This window comes from Fundulus heteroclitus, chromosome 19, assembly GCF_011125445.2.
Source record: "Fundulus heteroclitus isolate FHET01 chromosome 19, MU-UCD_Fhet_4.1, whole genome shotgun sequence".
Taxonomy (NCBI): domain Eukaryota; kingdom Metazoa; phylum Chordata; class Actinopteri; order Cyprinodontiformes; family Fundulidae; genus Fundulus; species Fundulus heteroclitus.
Genome location: NC_046379.1, coordinates 14111430 through 14136485, shown reverse-complemented (window position 1 = coordinate 14136485; position 25056 = coordinate 14111430). Strand labels below are relative to the sequence as shown.

The 25056-nt window shown below is 39.4% G+C and overlaps 1 protein-coding gene across 4 annotated transcripts in view; it reads left to right on the top strand.

Moving 5' to 3' along the window:
- col12a1a (collagen, type XII, alpha 1a) overlaps positions 1–22276 on the top strand; it is a 69247-nt gene extending 46971 nt beyond the window's left edge. For 3 of the 4 annotated variants that reach the window (XM_012862067.3, XM_012862064.3, XM_012862069.3), the window contains 25 exons: positions 93–245; positions 381–455; positions 547–686; positions 1414–1537; positions 1622–1765; positions 1984–2148; positions 2930–2968; positions 3097–3235; positions 3878–4020; positions 5071–5180; positions 9289–9447; positions 9741–9818; positions 11324–11410; positions 11827–11880; positions 13630–13725; positions 14058–14111; positions 14902–14955; positions 15235–15288; positions 15773–15844; positions 15931–15966; positions 16056–16122; positions 16226–16408; positions 16637–16714; positions 17683–17853; positions 21327–22276. In XM_012862067.3, the coding sequence (XP_012717521.2) occupies positions 93–245; positions 381–455; positions 547–686; positions 1414–1537; positions 1622–1765; positions 1984–2148; positions 2930–2968; positions 3097–3235; positions 3878–4020; positions 5071–5180; positions 9289–9447; positions 9741–9818; positions 11324–11410; positions 11827–11880; positions 13630–13725; positions 14058–14111; positions 14902–14955; positions 15235–15288; positions 15773–15844; positions 15931–15966; positions 16056–16122; positions 16226–16408; positions 16637–16714; positions 17683–17853; positions 21327–21475 (2624 nt within the window). In that variant the 3' untranslated portion in view covers positions 21476–22276. Of the gene's footprint in view, positions 1–92; positions 246–380; positions 456–546; positions 687–1413; positions 1538–1621; positions 1766–1983; positions 2149–2929; positions 2969–3096; positions 3236–3877; positions 4021–5070; positions 5181–9288; positions 9448–9740; positions 9819–11323; positions 11411–11826; positions 11881–13629; positions 13726–14057; positions 14112–14901; positions 14956–15234; positions 15289–15772; positions 15845–15930; positions 15967–16055; positions 16123–16225; positions 16409–16636; positions 16715–17682; positions 17854–20409; positions 21265–21326 lie in introns of those variants that run through there. The other variant, XM_012862068.3, reaches the window with a different exon arrangement.
- Positions 22277–25056: the final 2780 nt, after the last annotated feature.

The following is a 25056-nucleotide window of genomic DNA, read 5'->3' as shown; positions in this document are numbered from 1 at the left end:
TGTTTTCTGTTTCTTTTTTGGTCGATTTGCATTTCATTAATCTTTTGATTTTGGCACTGATGGTGTTATTCTTTTTCCTTCCTCTCCCGCAGCCTCTAAGAGAGGAGCTCAGGAAGTCACAGTGCGAGGCTCAGAAAGCAACTATTGTTTTGACGGCTTAAGCCCTGACACGCTTTACAATGCCACTGTGTACACCCAAACACCCAACTTAGAGGGACCTGGAGTCAGTGTCAAAGAAAGAACATGTAAGAAAGTGTCCTGTCTCCCTGTTCTGTACTTAAAGAGGAAAATACATTTAGTAAAACTTTTCTGATGTGAGAAATCAACCATTTGCCCTAAAATATAATTGTCTGCTCTTTGCATGTGATTCTACATCGCAGTGGTCAAACCCACCGAGGTGCCAACCGAGCCTCCCACTCCTCCTCCTCCAGCTTCAGTGCCGCCTCCTTTAGATGGTGAAGAGAGCCTTACGATTTATTTCATATTCTGGCTGTTTTTTGTTTCTTAGATGAGTTCGGCTATTAACAGTATGTCCTCACATCACAGTGTGCAGAGGTGCCAAAGCAGACCTGGTGTATCTGATCGACGGCTCCTGGAGTATCGGAGATGACAGCTTCAATAAAGTCATTCAGTTTACCACAAAGATGACTGCAGCTTTTGATGTCATCAGCCCCAAAGGCATGCAGGTCAGTTGTTTTTGCAGCCTGCTAACTCTGCCACCTTCACTCCATAAACTGTCTCCGTCCTTCCCTCAGTACCCACTCCACCTCTGTCCTCATCCATAGCCTAGTCACATTCTGTCTTGACTATTATAACTTTTTTCTCAACGGTCTCCTACAGAAAACCCAATAAACTTCACTCTAACCTCCTCTTTCCAACACATTACCTCTGTTCCACAACAGCTACACTGGCTTCCCATCCAATTCAGGATACAATTTAAGTTACTCCTCCTTACATTCAGGGCCCTAACCTTGACCCTGTTTATTTGTCTGAACTTCTCCATATTCACACCCCCTCTCGCTTCCTCAGGTCTTCCTCTTCCATCATTAATATTATTATTAAGTCGTCCTCAAAATTAAATCTAATGGGTCCTGCAAGGAGATCTTGATAGGATTTGGAGGAAAGTAATTATTAGACGTGAAAGGTCAAATCTTGCATATTCAGATTTATTTATTTATTGCTCCATTGTGAAAATGACTAAGTCACCTTTTTCTGTACATTTCCCATGAGCAAAATGGAGCAGAAAGAAGATCAAATCTTATTTTTTCTGCACCCGAGTCAAAAAATGAAATAGCTTACCTTCCACCTACGCTACACATATGTGTACACTACACGATTTGAATCATTTATTTTAACTCTCTGCATTTCATTGTCAACCATAACCCATCTCTTTGAACTTTTTTTTTTAAACAGGTTTCATTCGTGCAGTTCAGTGACGATGCCAAGTCTGAGTTCAAGCTTAACACCTACCACGACAAGGGAGTCGTGATTTCGGCTTTGCAGTCAGTTCGCTACAAAGGAGGCAACACCAAGACTGGTACTTTAGTTAAAAAAAAGGGACAATTTGACAACGTAATTATTTTGGAGTGGTTCGTGTACATTGATTGTTCTTTTTCTTAAGGTGTTGCTCTGAAGCATGTCTACGAGAAAGTGTTTACATCAGACAGCGGCATGAGGAGAAACGTCCCGAAAGTGCTGGTTGTTGTCACAGATGGCCGTTCACAGGATGAAGTTAAGAAGAGTGCAGAAAAACTGCAGCACTCTGGTATGTGTGAATCCATGGCAATTGTTTGGCTTTGCATCGTGCCTAAGAAATCTATTAGTATAACTGTGAAATGATTTCTTTTCAAGAAGGAAGCTAAGGCATGTGGGTCATTATTTAATAAACTCAAGAGTGATCTGAAGCGTGGTGAAAGCGTCTGTGGCTTTCGGATATGCCTAACAATAGCCTTTGTTTGTTTTGTGTATGTGTGCGTTATACAGGCTATAGTGTGTTCGTGGTTGGAGTAGCTGATGTTGACATGAGAGAGCTGACAGCCATTGGCAGCAAGCCCTCCGAGAGGCACGTGTTTGTTGTCGACGACTACGATGCTTTCGACAAAATCCAGGACAACCTGATTACTTTCATCTGTGAAACTGCCACATCCAGTAAGACCAATATTTAGACAAATAGTTAGACAAAACTGCGATGTCTATGCTGATTTATTAGTACACCTGCAGCATAAGATCCATCAGGGATGTGGTTCTGCATTGTTTCCCCCATGATTGAGAACATAACTAAAGAGACATTTTGCTGTGAACAAAATCATAGTCAGTTGCCAGACCTAAATCCCACGTGAATCTTTGGGGGTGAGCTGATCAGAAAATATTACAAGATGAAAATCCAGGACAATTTAGAGAGACTGTGCAAAAAGTCATGGGCAAAGAAGCAGCTCTGCATGTGGACCAACATGTGAACAGCCTTATAGACTGTGACAGCAGGGGTAGTAATAGTTACTCAATCAAATCTTTCTTAACATGGCATGTTTTCTTCACTGATGAGATGTTGTTAAAGCAAATTTTAAATTTCCCAAAGATTTATAGTGACAACATACTCCAGCAGTATATATAGTACATGTACATATAGTACACATAGTATATACTCCAACAGAACATAAGCTAACTAAACAGGTACTGGATCCAACAGGCACCAGAATATATAATTAACCCAAATCCTGAACATATATATATATATATATATATATATATATATATATATATATATATATATATATATATATATATATATATATATATATATATACATACAGTAACACTTTATACACATCTTTATCATTGGTTCCAATAAATGTACTCACATCTGTGAATAACACATGGTGTACTCCTAATCTGTTTTTCCAACATCTTATAACTTCTTGTGATCTTGCAGCTTGCCCTCTAATCTACATCAATGGATACACCACACCTGGTAAGCATTTAAATACCACACCTTGTACATAAACTAATCCCTAGAGAGCTTGTTGACTTTACTAAGACGACATGTTCCTTGAATCTTTCATCTTCTCATTGTTGCTCCTGTTTATTCCTTCCTTTCAGGCTTCAGAATGCTCGAAGCTTTCAACATCACGGACCGGACATTCGCAGACATGAATGGAGTGTCCATGGAGACTGGTTCCTTTAACAGCTACATTGCCTACAGGCTGCACAAAGACTCCTACCTGACCCAACCCACCAAGTAAGAGTCTGAGCAAAACAGTGTTTGTGTGAAGATAAAGGGTGGGTTACTCTCGCATTGTGTTTATTCCCAATGACACTGACCTTGTCTCTATTCTATTACATACTCTCTGATACTTCTCAGGACACAGTCATAATTTATAATAATGGTAAATTGTCTCTGTGGGAAAAGGGATTTCCCCAGTGGTACCCAGTACTAAGCCCACTCTGCTGTTTTTTGTGGTATCTTAACGAACACTTTTAGTCATTACATGAACTGTTCCCTCACCCTTAGACTGGAGAGAGAAAAATCACCTTAGATAGTCAACGTTAAAGTGGTATTAGGTATTTGCACAAGTGATGGACTATCTAAACCATTTGGGAATATGATCCCTGGTGTACAATGATGCATGTGTGGGTATAGCCACTGCCTTGTACAAGCAAGTGGAAACGCTTTGAACTACGGTGAGACAAGAGAACAAGGAAAACTCTTTCCGTATGCCTGCAATTTAGACAAAGCCCGGGAGGGCATCATTTCAAGGTTCTTCAGCCTGTTTGACAAACCAGATTCTGTGTGTTTGCAGCTGGATTTCCGTCTAATGCTGGTGCAGTAATGTCAAAGGGAGAAGAGCACTATGACAAACAATGTTTTAACTCTTAACAGGGAGATCCATCCAGATGGTCTTCCCCCTTCTTACACCATCATCCTACTCCTCCGCCTCTTGCCTGATACGCCCTCTGAAGCTTTCGATATCTGGCAGATTGCTGACAAAAGCAACAACCCCGAGGTCGGAGTCACAATGAATCGTAAGTTTCCATCAACCAGTCAGAGAAGAAAATGGTTGACGTAGGACATGCAGTGAGCTGCAAATGTATTCCTACCCCTTGAACGTTTTCTCATTTTGTCACATAAAGCATAAACTTTAATGCATTTTGTTTTAGGGATTTTTGTTAGTTTTCAACTCTTGCAACACATTCTTAATTTGATTTGGGTCAGCACTTTGACTATGCCATTCTAATACATGAATATGCTTTGCTCTAAAGTATTCCATTGTAACACTAACATCATGTTTAGGGTTGTTTTCCTGCTGGAAGGAGAACCTGCGCCCCAGTTTCAGGTTTTCTGCAGGGTCCAGCAGGATTTCTGCCGTTCTGGCCCTGTTTTTAGTTCCATCCATCCCCCAATGTACTCTGACCAGCTCTCCTGTCTCTGTGGAACAAAAACATTTCCATAGCATGATGCTACCACCAACTTGTTTCACCGCAAACTGAAAATTAGACTTCTTATATTTATCTTTATTTCAAAGAATGACTTTCAAATGCTATATTTTCAAAAATATGTCATCTGAATTTGGACCAATGCAGCTTCTGTAGAGTTACCATGAGCCTTATGGTTGCTTCTCTGATAAATCCTTTTTTTTCGCCATCCACTTCTCAGTTATGCACTACTTTGTGTTGGTCTATCACATAAAATCCAAATAAAACACACTGTGATCGTAACATAACAAAATGTGGAAAAGATGAAAGGGTAGGAAAACAGGGCACTGTGCTGAGCTTTAAAGAGGATCTTCACCTCACTTTTTCAAAGCTGGCTGGGTTAGTGACTGTAATGGAAATTGAAACACATTTCCCTCAGTATAAATTAGGAATAACCTTCAATGTTATTCTATAATGAAAAGCTTTCATTGTCGTGAACATCTGCTATACGTTTGTGCTTCCACACTGGGAAGGAATGCAAAGATTCTGTGTAATACTGCTAATATCTGCAAGCCGCGAGCATGTGTTCTCTATAGCCCTGACCGTTGCGTGCATTGGAGCATACTGTCAGTGATTTATCAAAGGCTCTGGTCTTTACAGCCTCCACCCAAACTCTCACATTCTACAACAAGGACACCCGAGGAGAGATTCAGAGAGCTGTCTTTAATGAAGCCCAAGTGAAGCGAATTTTCCATGGCAGTTTCCATAAGGTAAACAGATTGCATGGTTCTTAAAAAAAAAAGAATTATCTGTTTGAACTTCATAGCGATGTTTCTGAAAAATGAATCTTTCCCCAGTAAATTGGGGGATCTTATAGTGCTTCCATTTCATTCTTTTCCTTTCGCTTAAATTTCTTTCTTTTTTTACGTGTGTCTGTGTGGCTCTTCCGCCTCATTTACTCTGTATGAATTACCCCTCATTGTGAGGTTCTCTGCTGTGGAGCAGTTTCATGTTACTCTTCAAAAGGTCTCTGCTTTCAATCCTAGTGTTGGTTTGCTGTCGAAGAGATTTTTGGGCCTCCCTTTTATGATTTGACATTTAAGCTTTGTTTTATTTAGACAAGGCACTTAATTTGATAAATGAGCCTCAGAGGTCATAAATAAGTTTAAATACTGGTGGTGGGAGTGAAAGTATGATGCCTCTGTGGCTGGGTGTAATGTGCAAAGCTTATGGTTCAGGACAAGATTTCCAAACCACTCACAGATTCAGAGGTAAGCAATTTGCTACAAATTTATTACAATGTAATGAAACTGGCCAAAACATTAGATATAGTAGATCGACTTGAAAGACAAACATAATGTCCTTGAGGGTTTTTCAGTTTGACTTTAAGTCTCTTCGTAGCACTGAATACGTGTTGTTGAGGGTTTTTAATGAAAGCCGCATGGCTACAGATTCAGTGGATTCTGAGAACGGAACAGCTGCCTTAAACATAGGAGATCACAATACGTAATAATTTGTTTATAAGATGATTCAGTGATACTGCCTTTGCATGGTTCAAATTGTACCTGGTTCAGATACATTTTTTGTGTTGGTCAAAATGATTTTTGTGTTCCGTTTATTTCTGGTGCCGCCATACTTGAGGCTTTGCCCCGTTCTAAAACTGATTTGCGACCTTTAACTACTTGGGATACGTCTTGTTGAGGAAGCCCCTAAAAATATTAGCCACTCTTCATGCCATCTGTCAAAACCTTGCATCCAACTCAAAAATATCCAACCTCTCAGTGGTAGTACTGTTTTTTTTTTAAAAAGCCAGCTTTTTTTTTCAGCAGTTAAACCACAATATTAGATCCTTATGCTCAACTCTTCTTAAGACTGTAGCCGTATGCTTTCTCACAAGATGCAAACAAAGACATCAAATTGCTCCCTGCACAATGCAAAGTAGCAGGAGGTACAAAACTCTTCTTGTTATGCATTATGAGATGCATGAAGCCGAACAATAGAAGGCAGCATGTTTTCCCCGCTGGCTTGGATGGTTTAAACTACAGCCGTCCAACTGCATTTAAGGTTTGCTCACAAGAATATCGGGTCCCCTTTAATCAGTGACATAGGTTCTTTTTCTTCTAACGCCAAGGTTGTCATAATCAATGACCCCTTTTTTAATGAGCAAAATTCTCATCCAACATAAAAATTCACCCAGAAGATTTGCAGATCCACAAATGAATGGGACATTGGAGAATGTTGGCTTAGTATTTGAGGAAAACTTTTTTTTTTTTTTTTTTTTTTTTTGCTGCTCTGGTTGGGAAAGAGACTAATCTTTGCGTCTGCACGTGTGCCAGTGTGCTTCTCTTCTCTCAGCTTGTGGCCGTAGTGAAGACTGTAGTCTGAATGTGCGCTGGGTGGCTATTTTGTGGCGCAGTGTTGCCGTTCCCTGAGCTGGCGGGTCCGCAGTGGTCTACCTAGCTGCTTATTTGTTGGTCTGCAGAATAAGTGCCAACGCTGCCTGCGGTGTTGGTGTGAGTTTACATGTTGTCAGTGGTTTTCTGAAACTTTTTGGCTCGCTCGGAGTGACCTCAGTTAATGTGTGCTTTTGGCATCGGAGCTGAAATCTCAGTGACAGTGATGGGCCTTTAGAAAAATGTTGGTTTTGAAACAACAACTGAATAAAAAAAAAAAAAAACAGGATTTTGCATGTCAAACTTCCTGAGTTATGGGTTTTCAACATATTCCGTTCTTGAAGAAAAGCATAAAATTCAGTTTTTATATTATAACTTGGCACCACAGAGTTGGGTCGGACAGTGGATGTAGGGTTGGCTTTTATTTTCCTCCGAGCTAATTAGTAAATTCTCTTATCTTACCACATGTCCAATCCCTGTTGGACATGTGGTAAGACTCTCAGAGGTGCCTGTACATGATGCTGACCACTCATCAGCCTAATGACAAGTCACCAAAATACATATTGATCGGTTCAAGTATAAATACACAAACTTAATGTAAAAAATTTAATTAAATATGATCAGGCGGCTGCACTGCAGATAATGTGAAATAATCATTGCATTTAAGCATGTACTATGCATTACTAGTAAGAGCGCATCTTCAGTATTAAAAGTTGAAAGACTGAATTTCCATTTCTTTCTCAGGTTTCAGACATGGGTTTCAAAATTTGGTTTAAAGGTTGGATCAAGTGTTACAGATATTTATACTAATCTATTTATTTATAACAACCATGTTAATGCGTGTTTACACCAAGTAAGGAACCATTCAGCCACCTGATGAATTTGCTTGAAGGCATGGTTATATTACAGAATATCAAAGGAATAGATTATTACATCATTTGTACATATACATTAGATGGGAGATCATTGGTTTAAATGGCCCTAGAAATGACCCTTGTTACGCACCCACAGTTTCCTGATGTGATATTCACATTGGAAAAAAAAAATCCCAGCCAATAATATGGGAAATTCAAGATGTACTTTTTTCTTTAACCTTTATGTGTACAAACAGAAACTTGAACCTCCCTTTAGAAAGATAAGATAATAAATGTGAACTTTGGGTTTCTGGATTGGTCAAAGCACCGTTTTGACGCCAATGTAAATAAGAATCATTTATCAGTGTATGTTGCGTTTAATCCCAGCAAATACAAACGTGTTACTCTTTTTCATAAAGAAGACAAAATTTTTATTGTTCCTACATTGATGAAATTAAAACTGTCTTCGAGGTTTGGGATTTTGAAAGACGACAGAACAGCAAAGATGAAGCCAAGAACAATATAATTTATCTGTTGGGAGTCATGCAAAGATGTTAAATCTGTTAAAGTTGAGTTGGAGCCAACGTGTAAAGAACTGAAGCAACAAAACACATTGCTAATAATTCATTAAGAGGATCTTTGTTTCAACACTTTGTTGCAGAGGGACAATCTCACAACAATCATCAGTTGAAGGAACCTTGGTCTTTCCAAAGCTAGTATTCCCAGAGCTTTAATTCCACCGATTTATGTATTTTCACAAGGGTGAATGGTCAGTGAGGCAGTATATACAAGCATTTATATACACACTCATAATTCATGCAAGTGTACCATCCTAAATTGTTTTGGTGAACCCTAAAGAGCACCATTATTTACATTTATGCCAGGACCCTCAAGTAAATGGCACCCCTTTCCCCTTTGTGGTCCACCAAATAGTCTGTTCTGCTTCCAAGGAAGTAGACTGTAATTTTGTGAATGGTTGCCAGGAACTATGGCCTGGTTTGTGGTTGATATAGCTTTGTCGAGAGAAATGGTAGCTGGCTTTTTCCTGACATAAAAAGAGCTTGTTTGACTTTCGAGTGGGGGGAAAATTTGCAACTGCAAAGGGAAAAGTATGGAAAGTGTAGGACTTCTGATGGCGAGCCACAGAAGATATTGTTTCAAGATGTGTGGATTGGGCCTCTATGCACAGGAAAGCTAAGAATTTGGCACTTTTTTTTCTTCTCGCTCTGTCGTTATTTGATCACAGAAATGAAATGGATAGCCAACTGCTGTATAGTTTTTTTATGGTCTTGGCTTTTCTAGAAGCATCTCATGTCAATCTTTTGCCAGATCAATAACAGCTTCAGGGCAATTTCGTCTGTGCTTAACAAGGTGTTTGAAAGACTTGAAATTTAAATATGACCCAAACTAAGTGGAACACGGTTACTATAAGACCTCATTGTTCTCTTTTGGAGTACAAACATGTCTCTTCGAAAAACAAATGAGTCCCAGCACCATGTTTTTATTTTCCAATGTCCTTGGTACCTTTTGCCAGACAATTGTGCATCAATACATTTGGCACAGGTGGAATTTTAAGAAAACAAGGATGTTTTGTTGAAAGCTTCTCCCTCTCTATCGTCTTTCTCTTCCAGATTCACATTACCGTCTCACCGGAGAAAGTCAAACTCACTGTGGACTGCCAAGAGGTGGCAGAGAAACCCATCAAGGAGGCCAACAACATCACCCTGGAGGGCTACGAAGTGCTTGGCAAGATGGTGAAGTCTTCAGGTTCAAGGAAGGCCTCCGCAACAGTAAGAGCAAAAAAAAAAAAAAAAGCCAAACTTGTTAAAAATGCAAAAGTGACATCTGGAAGAGGATCTCACAGTGTTCAAAACAATGAATATCTAAAACCTGATGTGCATGAATGCATCAGTTAAATTTTTAACAATTCCCAGGGTTGGCTTTTAGAATAGAAGTCTGCAAGCCTCTACATCTGCAAGAATCCTATTGTATTTTGTTTCAACTGTGTATTTTTTTTTTGTTATGAATGGGAATCATTTGAAACGCACTTCAATGTGTTTCTCCCTCATCTTGTATCTTGTAGTTCCAACTCCAGATGTTCGATATTGTCTGCAGCTTGAGCTGGATTAGCCGGGACAAATGCTGCGAGCTGCCAGCCACAGTAAGTGTCATCTTAGATTTCCAAACAATTCAAAAAAGGAATGAGGTGGATATTGAAATATTAGAATTTCTCCCATGCCTTGTGGAATATGCATCTTGCTTCCAGAAAAGTTGATTTTATAGTATTTGTACATGGTTGTCTACTGGAAATCAGATGCAGATGCTCAACCATCAATTTGTGCCTAATTTCTGGTGTGAACTGCAGATACGTTTTTGGGAAGTTTTTGTGGCCTTTATTTACAGTAATCAGGCAATATATTGGCAGAGAGAAAAGTGTGAAGATATACAACAAATATACCAAGGTCAGGGATTGAACCCTGGATAGCTGTGTCAGGGACTATTAGACTACATATATAGGGGTATCTGCTGTACCGCTAAATTACACAATGTCACTGCTGACACCATTTTAACAGTTTTAATATTTTGTACTATGTAAAAGCAAAGACAAATGGTAATGGAATTAACTTTTTAGGTTGTTATCATCTTTTATTTGCTATACATGCAGTGGATGCAGCTAGCCTTACTAAAAGCAGTCTTTGTGTTCCCTTGAGAATTTAGATCATTAACTCTTAGATTAGCAAATACAATCTGACATTTATAAATCCAGCATGTTATATGATAGTGGAGGAAAGTTCAAAAGAAGCAATTTTGATCTGCTCCCATCAGCCTTCCTGTTAACTCCTGAAAATCATGTTCCTTTTAAATAGCTTTCTAAAAAAATCTCTGCAGTTCTCCTGACTTTATTTTAAACATGGATCTTATAGAGAAAACAGCCCAGCTACAATGAAGAGAGTTTTTGTCAGTTTGATCTGGTAGTTTTTAGAATGGTGTATTCACAAATGGGAAAAAGAGTCGGGGCCGATCGAGATACAAATCATCCAATTCCAACACTACACAATTTCTTGGTGTATCACTAAAAATAGCTGTTTAAAAAAACCCATCTGAACTGAACTGGAAAGAACGCCGTATTTATGGTAATTCTGGTAATTTGACTCTTTGAATCATGATTCCCAATTGCATGATAACAAGACCCCCTTTGGCTCACATAGCAGACAATAAATAACATTCATTTCTGTTCTGTGGGGAATACCGGGTGCTTGCACATTTAGGCAATTACAGGCAATTGATGTGTAATTTGCCTTAGATATTAATACATCACATCAATGACTGGAGCATTACGTAACTCATTATGCTGAGGGACTCCAATCCAGAAATGTGGAAGGTCTCTGCAGCATGCTGGTCTTAGAGCCCCATTTTGCTTGTCCCATTCACTTTTATCATTCCATGCTGACCTTTAGTAGGTTTCAAAACTTTCTCTAATGAATCCCTAGCAAAGTAAAAGACAGGGATTTTCAGGATAAGGGCATACAATTAATTTCCGATTTGAATGCTTCAGATTGCCAGGAAATGTTCTCAAGTATTAGAGAGCTTAAAGTGGGGTATAATAAAACCAACGTGAGCATGTTTGTTACATTCCTATCTCTTCATCTTGTTTTTTCCTTCCAGCGAGATGAGGCCAAGTGTCCTTCCCTTCCCCACTCCTGTACTTGTACACAGGACAGCATTGGCCCCCAGGGGCCCCCCGGACCTTCGGTAAACCTCACCATCACTACTTTTTGTCTGTCCTCACATGATAAAATTGTTTTCTCAGACGTCTTAGATGTTTTGAAGATGATGATAAAGCCACACAGTCCTCTGCTAGAGTTGCACGGTTAACTGCACAGTTTGACGCAAACGCAGTTTCTTGCGAAATCATTTTTTTTTCTTCCCTCCTCCATCTGGAGAAAGCAGTAAAGAGAACGAGGCTTACATCTTGTAAAGAAATGAGTGCTCAGAGATGAGTGTCAAGAGATAAATGCTTCACGATAAAACAACAGTCTGCGTTATGTGTACTCAGTAAACTTACTTAGGCCCAGCAAGGAATTCTTAATGCCTGGTGTTTTAGGGCTTTAGAATCTGCTTCTGTTGTTACACTCCCTCTGTGTTTCTGCCAATTCACTTTTTTCCAGGGCAGCCCCGGTTCTAAAGGACCCCGAGGAGATAGAGGAACACCTGGGAACCCTGTGAGTTCAACATCACTCATAGCATGCTGAAATTCGTTAGCATGCGTGCTATAACAACGTCGTGACAGGGTTTGTGTTTGCACAGTGCCGTGCAAAGGTATTCATACGTCTGTTTCGGTCATCTGATTAGTAAATAAAGTCCACTTGTGTGTCAAGTCTCAGGATAAACTAGGGATAAACTAATAAACTTCCCGTGCAGCCATGAGGCACATGGCAACTCTGGATGAGCTGCAGAGTTCTGTCAACAGGACCGTTTGTTGTTCACGTCACAAATCTGGCTTTTACAGAAGAGTAAGGCTGCACATTATTTTGCAAATATATCGCCAGTGCAACAGACGCATACTGAGCGATATTCATGTTGCTAAGTACTGTGTGGAGTGTGAGAATTATCGGCTAATATATTTCAAGTGAGCTGAACTTTAATGTTACATGCTAACCTAATATTTAGCCAATTGGACCGTCTTACCGCAACAGATGCTCACACTGAACACAGATGACTTTGGCAAACAAAGCTAAAGGTCACAGAGAGATGGAGGCGCAGATGAAAACGACAGGAAGAAAGAATATAAGCATATATTGCAACTATTATTATATTATATTGTCATTGCAATATTATCACTATTGCAAGATTTTCTGATAATGTGCAGTCCTACAGAAGAAAAAACAAAACTAACAAAAACAACAAAATAAGCAAAGGTTGGAAAAGGTGCTGTGGTCAGATGAGATCAACTTTGACCTTTTGGGCCTGCATGTAAACGGCTATGTGTAGCAGAAAACTAACACTCCGAATGCACCTTGAAAACGATGGTGGCAGCATGATGCTGTGGGGATGTTTTCCTTCAGCAGGGTCAGCAAATTGATAGGAATATGGATGGAGGTAAATCCAGGGGAAAACTTGATAGATGTTGCAAAAGACTTTGCCAGAAATTCATCTTCCTAAACATACAGCTAGGGCAAAAATGGCATGATTTAGATCAAACCATATTCAGGTTTTTAAATGGCTTATGCCTAAATACAAATGGGAACTTTGGGCATGACTTGAAAATCGCTCTTACAGATTCCTTTGTTTGTTCAATTTTTGGTTAATCTGACTGAGCTTGAGCAATTTTAAAAACAAGAACGGGCAAGCCTTTCAGTTTCTAAGTAGACAAAGTGGGTAGAGACAAACTCTAAGACAATTGCAGCTGTAATAACAATTAAAAACTGGTTTTACAAAGTATTAAATCTAGGTACCGAATAAAAATTCATGCCACCATTTTCAGATTTATCTTTGCAAACCATTTCTGAAATCATGTATGGTTGTCCTTGTGTTGTATGATTATGCACTACCTTGTGTTGGCCTATCACATAATATCACAGTAAAATACTGTGAAGTTTGTGGTTGTATCATGACAAAATGTATACGAATTCAAGCAGTATTGATACTTTTGTGAGGCACTGTAAGTCTATAGCATCAGCAGCGATCAGATAATAAAGAAAGCGATTACCGAGGTCAGACTTTTAAAGTGCAATTGCTGCTGCTCTTGAAAATTGCACACATCTGAAAACAGTTAAATGTATATTTTCCCTCAATAAATTTCAAGGAGGCCCCTGTCAAATATTTTAAAGGTCCATTTCCTAAATCTGTCATGGTTAAAAAAAAAAAATAGCTGTTAGTGCAGATATAGTTCTAATTAAGTTTGACCGTACCTCTCTTTCCAAATATTGTGGTTTTCTAACACCTTGCTGATGATTTGTGTCTTGCTGTAGGGTCCAATGGGTCCACGCGGTGATACAGGAGCCCCAGGCGCGATGGGACCACCAGGTCCACAAGGCCCTACAGGACTTTCTCGGCCCGGAGAGCCTGTGAGTCAATTTGCGCTGAGTCTGCAGACAAATGATGCTCGCAGTAAATTGGGTTTTGTTGATTGCGGCATCTGCAATCACTGCCCACGTTCCAATTGGCTAAGAATGCCTGATACGATCTCGGCTGCACGTCAGCACGGAGTGGGATTTATAACTGACGTCAAAACGCATCACACTCCCCTTTTCCTCCAGCCAGACATCCAGACAGCTTTGTTATTTCTTTTTTTACTCTTCTTGTGAAAACACGCCATTAATCACAAACACAGAGCGAATGAATGGGTAAGGCAAAGACTTAAGAGCTGATTGCATTCCTGTCTTTTCTTCTTCCTCAGGGTCGCCCAGGACCTAAGGGAGATCGTGGAGATCAAGGCATTCCTGGTCTGCAAGTAAGAACTTTTTATTCATTTGTGGTTTATGATCAGAAAACTATAAACTTTTCATGGAGGAGCTGCGTTCATACTGGAACGTGAATTTAGTTCGACAGTCAGAGTGAAACCGCAGTGTGTTTGGGGGACTTCATCATGCCCAACCCTTAGGGAGACCAGTGCTCTTAAATCATCCACATGAGTGACAAGCGATTTAAGAAAAGTTATGCCTGAAATTATCACAAAGAATAGAGTCGAGTTACTGTAGTCTGTGGAACATCCTCAGAAGCAAATCTGGATTTAGAAAAGCTTAAGCAGACGTTTAGGTGTTTAATCTCCATCAGATAGCGTAACCTCGAGAACAACAATTACATTTAACTACAGCCAAAGTTCAGAGAGGTCCTTTACATTTCTGTCAGCAGTTAAGTTGGACCCATTATGCATTGGCTGGAAGTCATGTGGTGAGGGGGTGATTTCATCCTGCTGATGTCATTCATTCAACTCAGCTGGTGAGGGAATCACCCTTGCCTGTGCTTGTAATGAACAAATATGGGAGAAAGTCCCATTCTGTGACATTCAAAGCAGCATCTTAAGCTAATGCCGCTTCTTATAGAACAACAACGGCGATACGAGGCACGGGAGACTCTTTCCAGTTTTTACAAGCAAAATAACGTGTTATCTTTGGCTAAATGAGTACAAAAGCGCAGACCTTTCAACATATCTAAAGCATTTGGAGGCATGGGGGAGCTACATAAATGTCCACAGTTTTTGATGATCGAATTTTGATGAACTGCGTTTCTTTTTTTCCCAGGGTCCTCCTGGGCCACGCGGTCCTCTGGGCCCTGTTGGACCAAACGGAGCTCGGGTAAGATTTCCACGTTTTCATAGAGTACATACGGAGTCAGAAGCCCTTAAATGGATCAGGCTCTTTCACGTCGTGCCTTAGATGGGGTCTTGAGTTAGAATTTCTTTGTGGCGTTGAACTGCATTATTTTAGTCTGTAAAAGGTGCTACTGCTTCACCTAAAAAGGGCACACTTATGGTAGAAAAACAAACAAACCTAGATCATGACAGTGATGTATTAAAACGATCACGCTCCCCAAGGAGCTCTAACTCACAAGACTGCATGTTGTTTCTTCTGAAGGGGCCACCAGGAAAAGAGGGGCCATCTGGACCTAGAGGCCCATCAGGGCCCATGGTGAGTGTCTATGAGTACCAAATAAATATCGCTTAGTGCTTTATTTTACTGATATTGTATATCTGAGAAAAAAACAACAAAAAACTGCTCCTCTGGCTCCACAATTCCACTCTGCTGGAACAGCACATAAAAACCAGACTGGCTCTCCCACAGTTGTGAGAAAGATGCATGCATCCCTCATTTTCCCTTTTGCTGTGGTTTGCGGAGGTCTGAATCTGCTTAATCCAGCCATCATGTTAACAGAGCGCACATGGTCTATAGCATCCAGCGAGCCACAGGAGCCATTAGCGTGATGGTTAGTGTACATGCACTTCCATGTACTCCATTGTTCTTGGCAGCTGATTTTCCCCACTGCAGATGTCAGAGCACAAATCCCAACTTGACGCTTGTTATACAACTGTTAACTGGGAGCAGGAGTTAAATGCTCTTGCCCTTTAGATTTATTTTCTTTTAAAAGGACATTTGTTTTTTTTTGTTTTTGTAGGGAAGCCCTGGAAATCCAGGTGTACCAGGAATAACCGGCAAACCAGGCAAACCAGGAGACCCGGGAAGCCCAGTACGTACTGAACACAGAAATGAAAATATTTGCTGAGAGAAAAAGTTTGAAGCTTGATTTGACGTTTTTTTCGTTTTGTTCACAAGGGACCCGTTGGCATTAAAGGAGAAAAGGGAGAGAGGGTATGTAATGTACTTAAATGCAAATATTACACATTTAACCAATAGGAAAAAAAGACCCTTGTCCTTATGACGCTGTGCTTGATTTCCAGGGAGATTTTGCATCCCAGAACATGATGCGTTCCATTGCCAGACAAGTTTGTGAACAGCTTGTGAACAGTGAGCAAGACATCTTTCAAGCCTCTGACAGTTTAATTGTCCTTGACAAGAGCAACCGGATTAAATTCATCTTTTTGAATGCTTTTTTTATTTTGTTTTGCAGGCCAGATGAGCAGAATTGACCAACTGCTCAACCAGATTCCCTCCGGATATAGCAGCAACACTCCTGGGCCTCCTGGTCTCCCCGGCCCCCCTGGCAACCCCGGATCCCGAGGAGAGCCCGGACAACCCGGGCGGTCTGGATTCCCTGGCAGCCCTGGATTGCCCGGAAATCAAGGAGAAAGAGGTGCTCCTTTGCAGTCTCACGGGGATATGTAGCATCCATAGCAGCGGTCTCCTTATGATAATCTTAATGTTGGGCAACACAAATTAATGGCTAAATTATTTTCATTAAAAATGACAGCAAAATCTTAATAACTACAGCATGATGCTCCCACCACCATGTTTCACAGTGGGGAGAATGGCGCGCTAACCGTGTTTGAGTTTAATCCCTTTTTTCGTTATTATTTTGCAGGTATACCAGGAGAGAAAGGAGAAAGAGGACCTCCAGGAAATGATATCAGAGGACAAAGAGGGCCAGCTGGACCTCCAGGTTAATACAGTTAATATCCTCCTGTTTTATGAACAAGAATATCAACTTTAACTACAATATTTAAATGCAATGGGGCCAAATTCACCAAATCAGATTAAACTTCTCCTCCAGCAGCAGCTAGTCAGCGAGAGTCAGTAACATAAAACCTCTTCTGTTGTGTTTTTATCCACACCAAAGCACAGACTGTACATATAATTCAATAGCTTCATTTGAGCAACCGCAGGACATATTTCCCTTTTTTTTTTTCTTTTTTAGGGGTGGGGGGGGGAGGGGTATGCCATATCTATATCAGGGTTCCCGCTGAGCATTTGAATATCTGGAGTTATTGGTGGTCTTTTATACAAAAAGTACAAAATGAAGCTAAATTAACAACCTCTGTCCATTCTTAGTTAAAGATGAAAAGCTGTTTTCTTAAAAGCATTTCTTTAGTGGAGATATTCAAAATGTCCTTTTTTTTTGGAGCTCATCTCTAAGCAACAGGAACCTTTTACTTATGTCTGTCGCTCAATAGCAAACACTGAAGACTCTGTTTCTGAATGAAGTGAGAAAACACCATGGACCAGTGGGAGGAAGTCCACACTGATGATTCAGTTTTATGCGCGCGTGTGTGTGTGTGTGTGTGTGGGGGGGAGATTTAGATTGTTGTAGAATGAGCTTTCCTTGGTGGCTTCATTGACAACACATGGACTCACTTAGAGGAGAGGGGAAAAAAAAAGAGGGGAAAATTCCATCCTGACTTTGTGCCGTCTAGACAGACGAGCTGGGGGTAACTCCACTCAGCCCCAGACTGCACCTCTGCTTTTTTTTTTTTTTTTTGTTCTTTCGTAGTCAAACTCTCTAATTGAGAAGTTGAAAAATTGAAGCTGCGGCTCCGTGACCCCAACTGTTTCCACAGAAAGCTTATAGGTGATGTCAGTAGAGCTCCAGATGGACACCCCTTCCTAAACAGGCCCCACGCTCTTTTGCAGGGCCACCAGGAGAGTCGAGAACAGGTCCCCCAGGTCCTTCTGGCTCCTCTGGGCCTCGTGGGCCTCCAGGCCGTCAAGGTATTGCAGGTGTGAGGGGACCCCCAGGACCCCCTGGATACTGCGATTCCTCTCAGTGTGTTGGCATTCCTTACAACGGTCAAGGATACACAGGTACACCCAATACTGTCCCAGTCCTGCATGGTTTGATACGAGAAAATAGTCGAAACATATAGAGACTAATTACATTTGCAACTCGTTGCTATACTTTACTGATGATGTATGGAGGTCTTTATGCAGGGGTTCATAGTAGTTTTTAAACTATATTCAGACCCAGTGTGAAGAACTAGGAAAAATGCATTTTAAAAACTGAACTTTCATATAATTCCCATTACTGTTCCATTTTTGCTGCGTGCCTACAGAAAGCTGCCTAACTGTAAAACGACGCTGCTAACATGGATTTCCTTCCAAGATCTCAACTAAAAAGCCAATGTTCATAAACACTATTGTGCAAATAGTTTTACACAACCCTTATTTTACTTTGCTTCCAAGGACACATGCTTGCTGTATGAAAGTCATAGCTTTAAGAAATAGGACGAATCTAAGAATATTATTTAGCAGACACCTTAACTGTATCTCAAATTTTCAGCTAACAACTCTTTTGGGCCAGTTCTGCCGGTGCTATCATACTGCTTTATGTGTAGGACCATTATATTTTGAAATTCTTAATCAATTCCTCTTATTCCTAAAACGTGCCTTTGTGACAGGCCGTTTGTCACAAAGTATTAGAATATCTGATTTAAAACTGGTTGTCTGTAGGACTCTACCCTGGTTCAACGCTTTAGTTTAGAAGCCAATTTTATGTCTGAATGATTTATGGGTCCACATGAAATGGCGTTACGAATGTCACCCTAAAATACGTCAGTTGTGAAGAGGTGTCATTTCTTTGTAGTCAGATGTCTGGAAAAATTAACTATAACTTCGATAAAATGGTTTCAGAGCTCTTGTAAATTAAATGTCACAGCAGAATAAAGTGGTGTCAAAAACTTAACATAACACAATTTGATGTAAAATAGGAGCCTTTATTTTGCGAAATGTGACAGTGATTGTGGTTTTATGAGTACAGTATGTGTCTGCATTCTACTTAGTAACTATGTCTCTGAAGCTCCCATTACTAACAGTGGCATTAATTCATATTCTTAATCATCCAATACTTCTGCAGGTTAAATTAAAAGCAGTAAAAGTTCAAACAAAAAATAGGAAAGACATTAAGAAAAAGACAAATCAAGTTTACATGGACACCTTAAAAGCAAATATAATAGGATCAGTATTAAAATCTGTTTCCAGGATTCCAGGAATTATTAGCAGTGGTCTCACACGTACCTTTTTCCTCCACTCAAGTTAATGTTAATTCTAAAGCACACAACAGTCATAGTGTGAGATTTATCTTCATGAAACATTGAAACAGTTGGTGCTAGAGATGCCACAGCCAGGTTTCTTTAGTCCAAGCTGCTGATCAGTCATTAGTCATGTTTCCATCAAAGGTTTTTTTTTTTGAATCAGCATTTTAAAGTATTGCATTAGAAAATGTTAATGGTAATGCCCAAATTCAAAATAACTTCCTCAATTTCGCAAATATCTTTATGCTCGCTTAAGGTGGTTTTTGGCTTTTGTGAAAAAGAGTTAATGAGCTAAATGGGAGACGGAAACACATTTGGCGAATGAATTCTCACTTGACTGATCAGCTGTTTCCGCTGTCGGCGTCTTCCCGGATATTCCCATACTGCACATAAAAACGTATTTCTCTCCCTTTGTCTCCGGACAACATGTAACATCGCCAATGCTAGTTGATTTGCCTGATAGCAACACATTCCTAAAAACATCTCTACTTTTTCTTTTATTTAGATGAGTGGTCCATGCTAGTTTGCAACCTCTACTTCCTGTTTAATACGGCCATGCGTATCATCAACTACTGAGAAAATTACGCTTTTTGTAGCCTGGTTAATTAGGTCCACACCGATAGATAGATAAATGTCTAGTTTGCATTTTCATTTTGGTAACATTTTAAAAGTGAGAATTGGATGGAAACATGGTTATTGATGTCCATGTCCTAGTCAATAAGTATAATAAAATCAATGATCATTTTCATGTGGAGCAGTTTGCTTTAGTGCTGGGTAAACGTCAGATTGTTAATTTACTGTTTTGATTGGATTTATTGATAATCCAGTTTGCAGCATATTTCCATGCATTTCAAGTTTGTTGTGTGGAGGAAAAACAAATTGAAAAAAGTAGTTCTGTTTCATAAACTTAGCTATGAAAGTCAAAAAAATTGAAAGCTGGTGTTTCAAGTTGTGTGGCTATCAGTGTGCAAAGCAGATCGCATAACAGAGACAGACAGGGAGGTGATTGTATAGGGTAAAATATTAAGCTGGTGAGGCAAAACCCAAATTTGTTCTAATACCAAACTAACATGCATGGCCTAAAATGCAGTTATTCTACCTGTACCTGAGAAAATAGGCTGTTATTTTTTTTAAATTAGCTGATCTCTGTTAGACAGACTCAAACTTTACCCACTTGTGAACCCTTGTGAAATGCTACATGTTAATACCTCCATGCATTTGATGTTTAGTTCTGAAAGTTGCATGGAAGCAATCAGCTGATGATGTATGATGACTTAGATTGCATTAATTGGGATGCTAATAACTTACTCCCTTTTTGAACTGTTTTCAGGTTTGGCATAGCACGCTCTCTACTAAGTCATCTGTGCCGCTTACATGCTGAGGTCCTGTTTCTCAGATGTTTGCCCAGTTGCTTGAATAATCACCACGGACATATTTAACGTTACAAAAGCGGGGAAAAAACCAAAAAAAAAACAATGAGAAAAAGAAAGAAAAATGGAGTGTGCTGGCACTAACACGATGTCAAGGCTTCAAGCTACATTGATGGCAACCTGCTGGCCTGTTTGCATATTGAACCACAAAGCGATGGGAAAAAAAGAAAAACTGAGACTGAGCATTTTCTACGAAGGAGGCAGCATGTACAAACACCAGCCAACATAATTACTAACAAAGAGGATATCAGAACATTAATACAAAGGTGTAAATACAGCTTTCATATTTTTTTTTTTGTTTTGCCTTGTAAATGACTGAACCGGGACATTTTACTAATAAGAAAAATTTAAAAAATCATGTTAACCTTTTCATTGAGCTTGTGCCTCATAACCCACTGCTTACTTACACCCAGCATAACCCGTTTATGACGCTTTAGTGGCCTTTATAGCTTTGATTCAGACTCAAGCATGTTTCATTTGTTCTTTTAATTATCATGGTATTTGTGTACATTGGTCAACTTATTGAAAAGATGTGTTTCTCCTGCCAGTTCTTGTTTTTTTTTGCAGTGGTATAAGCTGGTCATTTTACCACTTTTTAAATATAATATAGTTTACTATAAAAGTTCTAAATTAAATTGAAAGCAGGTTTTATTTTCAGATGTGTTTTTGGTACTTAAGGAGGCAATCATTTCTATTTCTAATAGTGACATTTGTTAAGTCTACAGTGTAATATTAAAACTGTTCATGTAACATTATGTTGAATCCACCTCAGTTGTTTTATTATTATTTTCCTTTAATTGGCCAAATATTCTTTTAGCCACCCACTACCAGCCTGCACCTGAAGTAGAGTCTATACCTGTGGAGCCAGTGGGAGAGTTTGAGACAATACAGTCACGTGGTGACTCCAGAGGCCAGCGAAGACAGAGATCACTACAATCAGACAATGCAGGAAAACTGGCATCATAGCTCCAAACAGCATCTCTCAGAGTAAAGAAATCCAAAACACTTTAATGAGGATACACAGATCAAAACTAATACTTATATGGGTTTGATACCTCTGGTTCTATTGAACATACGTATATATATATATATATATATATATATATATATATATATATATATATATATATATATATATATATATATATATATATATATAAATATTTTCTTTTGGACACAAGAAAGTATAGCGAGATGACTAGAATGCTTTTCTACAAACCTGTGTGCTTGCTATGTGTTTCCCTTCAGTGCCTGCATGTAATATATCTGCAAGTGCTCATCAGACTCTAGTTTGTGAAGCATTCATCATGTGAAAAACAAACAAAGTAGTTCAATATGTGTGATTGTAGACCGTGACCATACGCCTGCATTCATTCAGTCCGATTTCAAAACGTTAAGCTATTTCAGATTCTCCTTAGGTTGCGAACAAACTATTTTATGCCCAACGATTTTGGTATTGTGCCGTTCTTTGCCGCCTGTATACAATACGATAATCTGACCAACTGTAACAAATCAAATCTGTATTTTGGCTGTGTTACCAAATGTTAAATTGCATGATTATGTTGTATATTTACTGAAGTCAGAATATAGTTTTTTTTGCTTTGTTTTTCTGTCAAGGCAGTTTGGATTTGGTGGCAAGACTATGCATATAGGATTGCTTTATTCAACTGTTTCAACTGCACATTTGTGAATTTACACACAGCCTTATTTTCTTATTTATTTCTGAAACGGAAGAGGCATTTTTCAATAAAACTACTGAAAATGTTACACTTCTCTGGGCATTTCATCATTTATTTGCATCAGATTGATTAAATGAAGTACTGGGTGTCTCTAGTGCCTTGCACAAGCATTAATACTCCTTGAAGGTTTATTTTTTATTTTTTTACATTTTATGACGCAACAGCATACATGCAATGTATTTTCTTGGGATTTTTTTAATCATAGACCAAAACAAAGCAGTGCATGCCTCGTACCCTGATACCCATAAATCCAACTCAATGTAAACAACTGCCTTCAGATGTCGCCTAATTAATCAGTTTTAGTTGTTTTAGGCGTACCGACTTAGCACATTCCTAAACCTTTTCATGTTTGAAATATAGCTCAATCTCAGTGATACTGGATGGTGAGCATTTGTGAACATCACTTCTGAAGTAGAGCCACACATTCTTAAACCTGTTTTAGGTTATGTGATGCTAACTAGACGTCTTTTGCAGCCCTCAACAGTTTTTTTTAACCTCCATCCTTCTTCCCAGTTTGTTGCATTGAATTTTATATGGGTGAACATTCATAAAAACTGAAAACTCTGTATTTCATTAAACCAATTTTACCATAATGCATTACTTTAAGTTGGCCAGTCACATAAAATCCCAATAAAATACATTAGAGTTTGTCATTTTCACATGACAAAATGTGAAAAGCTCTATAGTACATAGTGTGTAAAGCCAAAACTCTGTTGCCAAGACCATCAAAATATCAGATCTCCAGCTGCTGTTGATTCTGAATTCCTCTGAATGAGTTCATCTGGTCACGAGCTACAAACCTGATTTTTCTCTGCATAAATCCTCACAAACTATGCTTTGAAGTTCTAACCTTTATTTATTTTGACAGCTAAAGATATTTTTATTTTGAGTTCTCCAGAAAGTCAGCTTGTGCCGGGGCAACACGAAGGGAGGGAGGAGGGAGTTGGAGAACAACCTCACCATCCGCATCACATGCAGATTTTTACACTACTTGGCATTCATCCCATCTGGATTATATGCTTAAATTTCTGTGAGGATACAGCGGAAACCCATTTGAAACGATACCGTGTTGTATGGATCTTTCTGCTCACTGAGCACGTCTAATGGGCTAACAGGACTGATGTGTAACGTTTATTTTGATGAAAAGATCAGTTCTGAGGAGATCGGTACAAATGCCAAAGATTAAAGCTGGGAGTGAAGCACAGAGGTCAAGATCACCACAACAAACAGATGTGTAAAAACTCCCTGCAAAATAAGCTTTTATGTTGTGCCGCTATATCTTGATTTTCCGAAGGACATTATCTGACTCTCTCCAGGAAACAAACTCGAAGTCAGCAGATGCTAGTGTTTTATCGAGGTATGGAAAAAGGGTTTTATATGAGTGTGTGAGCAGCTTTTACCTCACTACACATTTAAAAAGGAGCTTACACGAAAAGTGCAAAACATGGTGGACATTCAGTGAAACCCACTGCCAAATAGTGCACAGTTTACTTGTCTCATAAGACAAATCAAATCAGACATTCTTTTTAGCCACAAAGTTATGCCTTCCTTTTACCCAACACAATTCTTACTGTAATTATTTCACGTTTTTATATGATCAACAGGTTAAATAAGTTGATAATTCAGTATACGTCTGTGTTCATCTTGGGACATTAATTTCACATAAGCTCCAGCAGAGGCTGTGGTGATCAGAATGCTGGCATGTGGTCCTAGCCAATACATTATGAATTCATAAAAAGGAGGTTAAAATTTGATCTCTGTGGGAGCTGCAGGCCTGTAAAACATCTGACCAACCATTGTCAATCGCAGCGAAGGGCAGTGGTTGGTCAGAGTTTTGGTCCTGCTCTCTCCCCCTGCTGTTCCTCAAGTTCCGCGGGTATCACCTTATTTATTGGTTATTCCACATAGCCAATCATTCTGTCACATAACACCAGTGTGTGCGCACTTCTAGTGTTAATATATCCGGTTAGCCTAGCGGTTAGCTTCGGTGTCAGCCGTTCATTGTTGCTCCACTGTATACACTGTATACACTGTATACTTTGAACATGACTGAGAGTCGCAAGAAGCAAACCATGTTCATGTTTATGGGAAGAAGACGAAGGGCTCAGTTGAAAGACACAAGACCAGAGTGGATTTGGGAGATTTTTTTTTGCACGCGATCCCCCTGAGGAGGGGTAGAACAGGTAAGACGGTCTTGCGCATGCACAGTTATTTCAAAAGAGACTTGAGGAATAGACTCTAGCTTTAAACTCTCATAAAAACAAAAAAATAATATTACAATAAAACAGTGATCTCTCAAAAAGTATAAAGTTTCAGTGCTGTTCTTCCTCCATTACAATAAATAACCAATCACAGTATAATCATCCAGGTTATAGGGCAGAGGTATCTGTGAATAAAACTAAATAAATTTATTTTAGCATATTTCTGTATTCAGTTTGCCTCAGAAGACCAGACATCGAAGCTGGAAAAAAGGTCACACCAGGGTTTTGAAGTATTCCAGTTCAGCTGTGGCTACTAGCATAGCTCACCACCGTCAGGGTGTTAATGGGTGAACAACTGATTGTAGGGTAAAATGCTTTGGGGTTGTCAAACTAGTTAAATCGCTATACAAGTACAAGCCATTTACCAGTTACATCTTTCAAATTCACCTCTGGGCACAATTGATTAAAAGCGTTTTCTTCCAAAGAAACGTTTGTATATCTTACAGGCTGCATTTAAAAAGGCTCTCTTGTGTAGATGACTCAAACCGGTAACTACTGCTGCTTCATCTCACACTGCGAATGCAGTCTAGCTAACCTGCCATCTCCT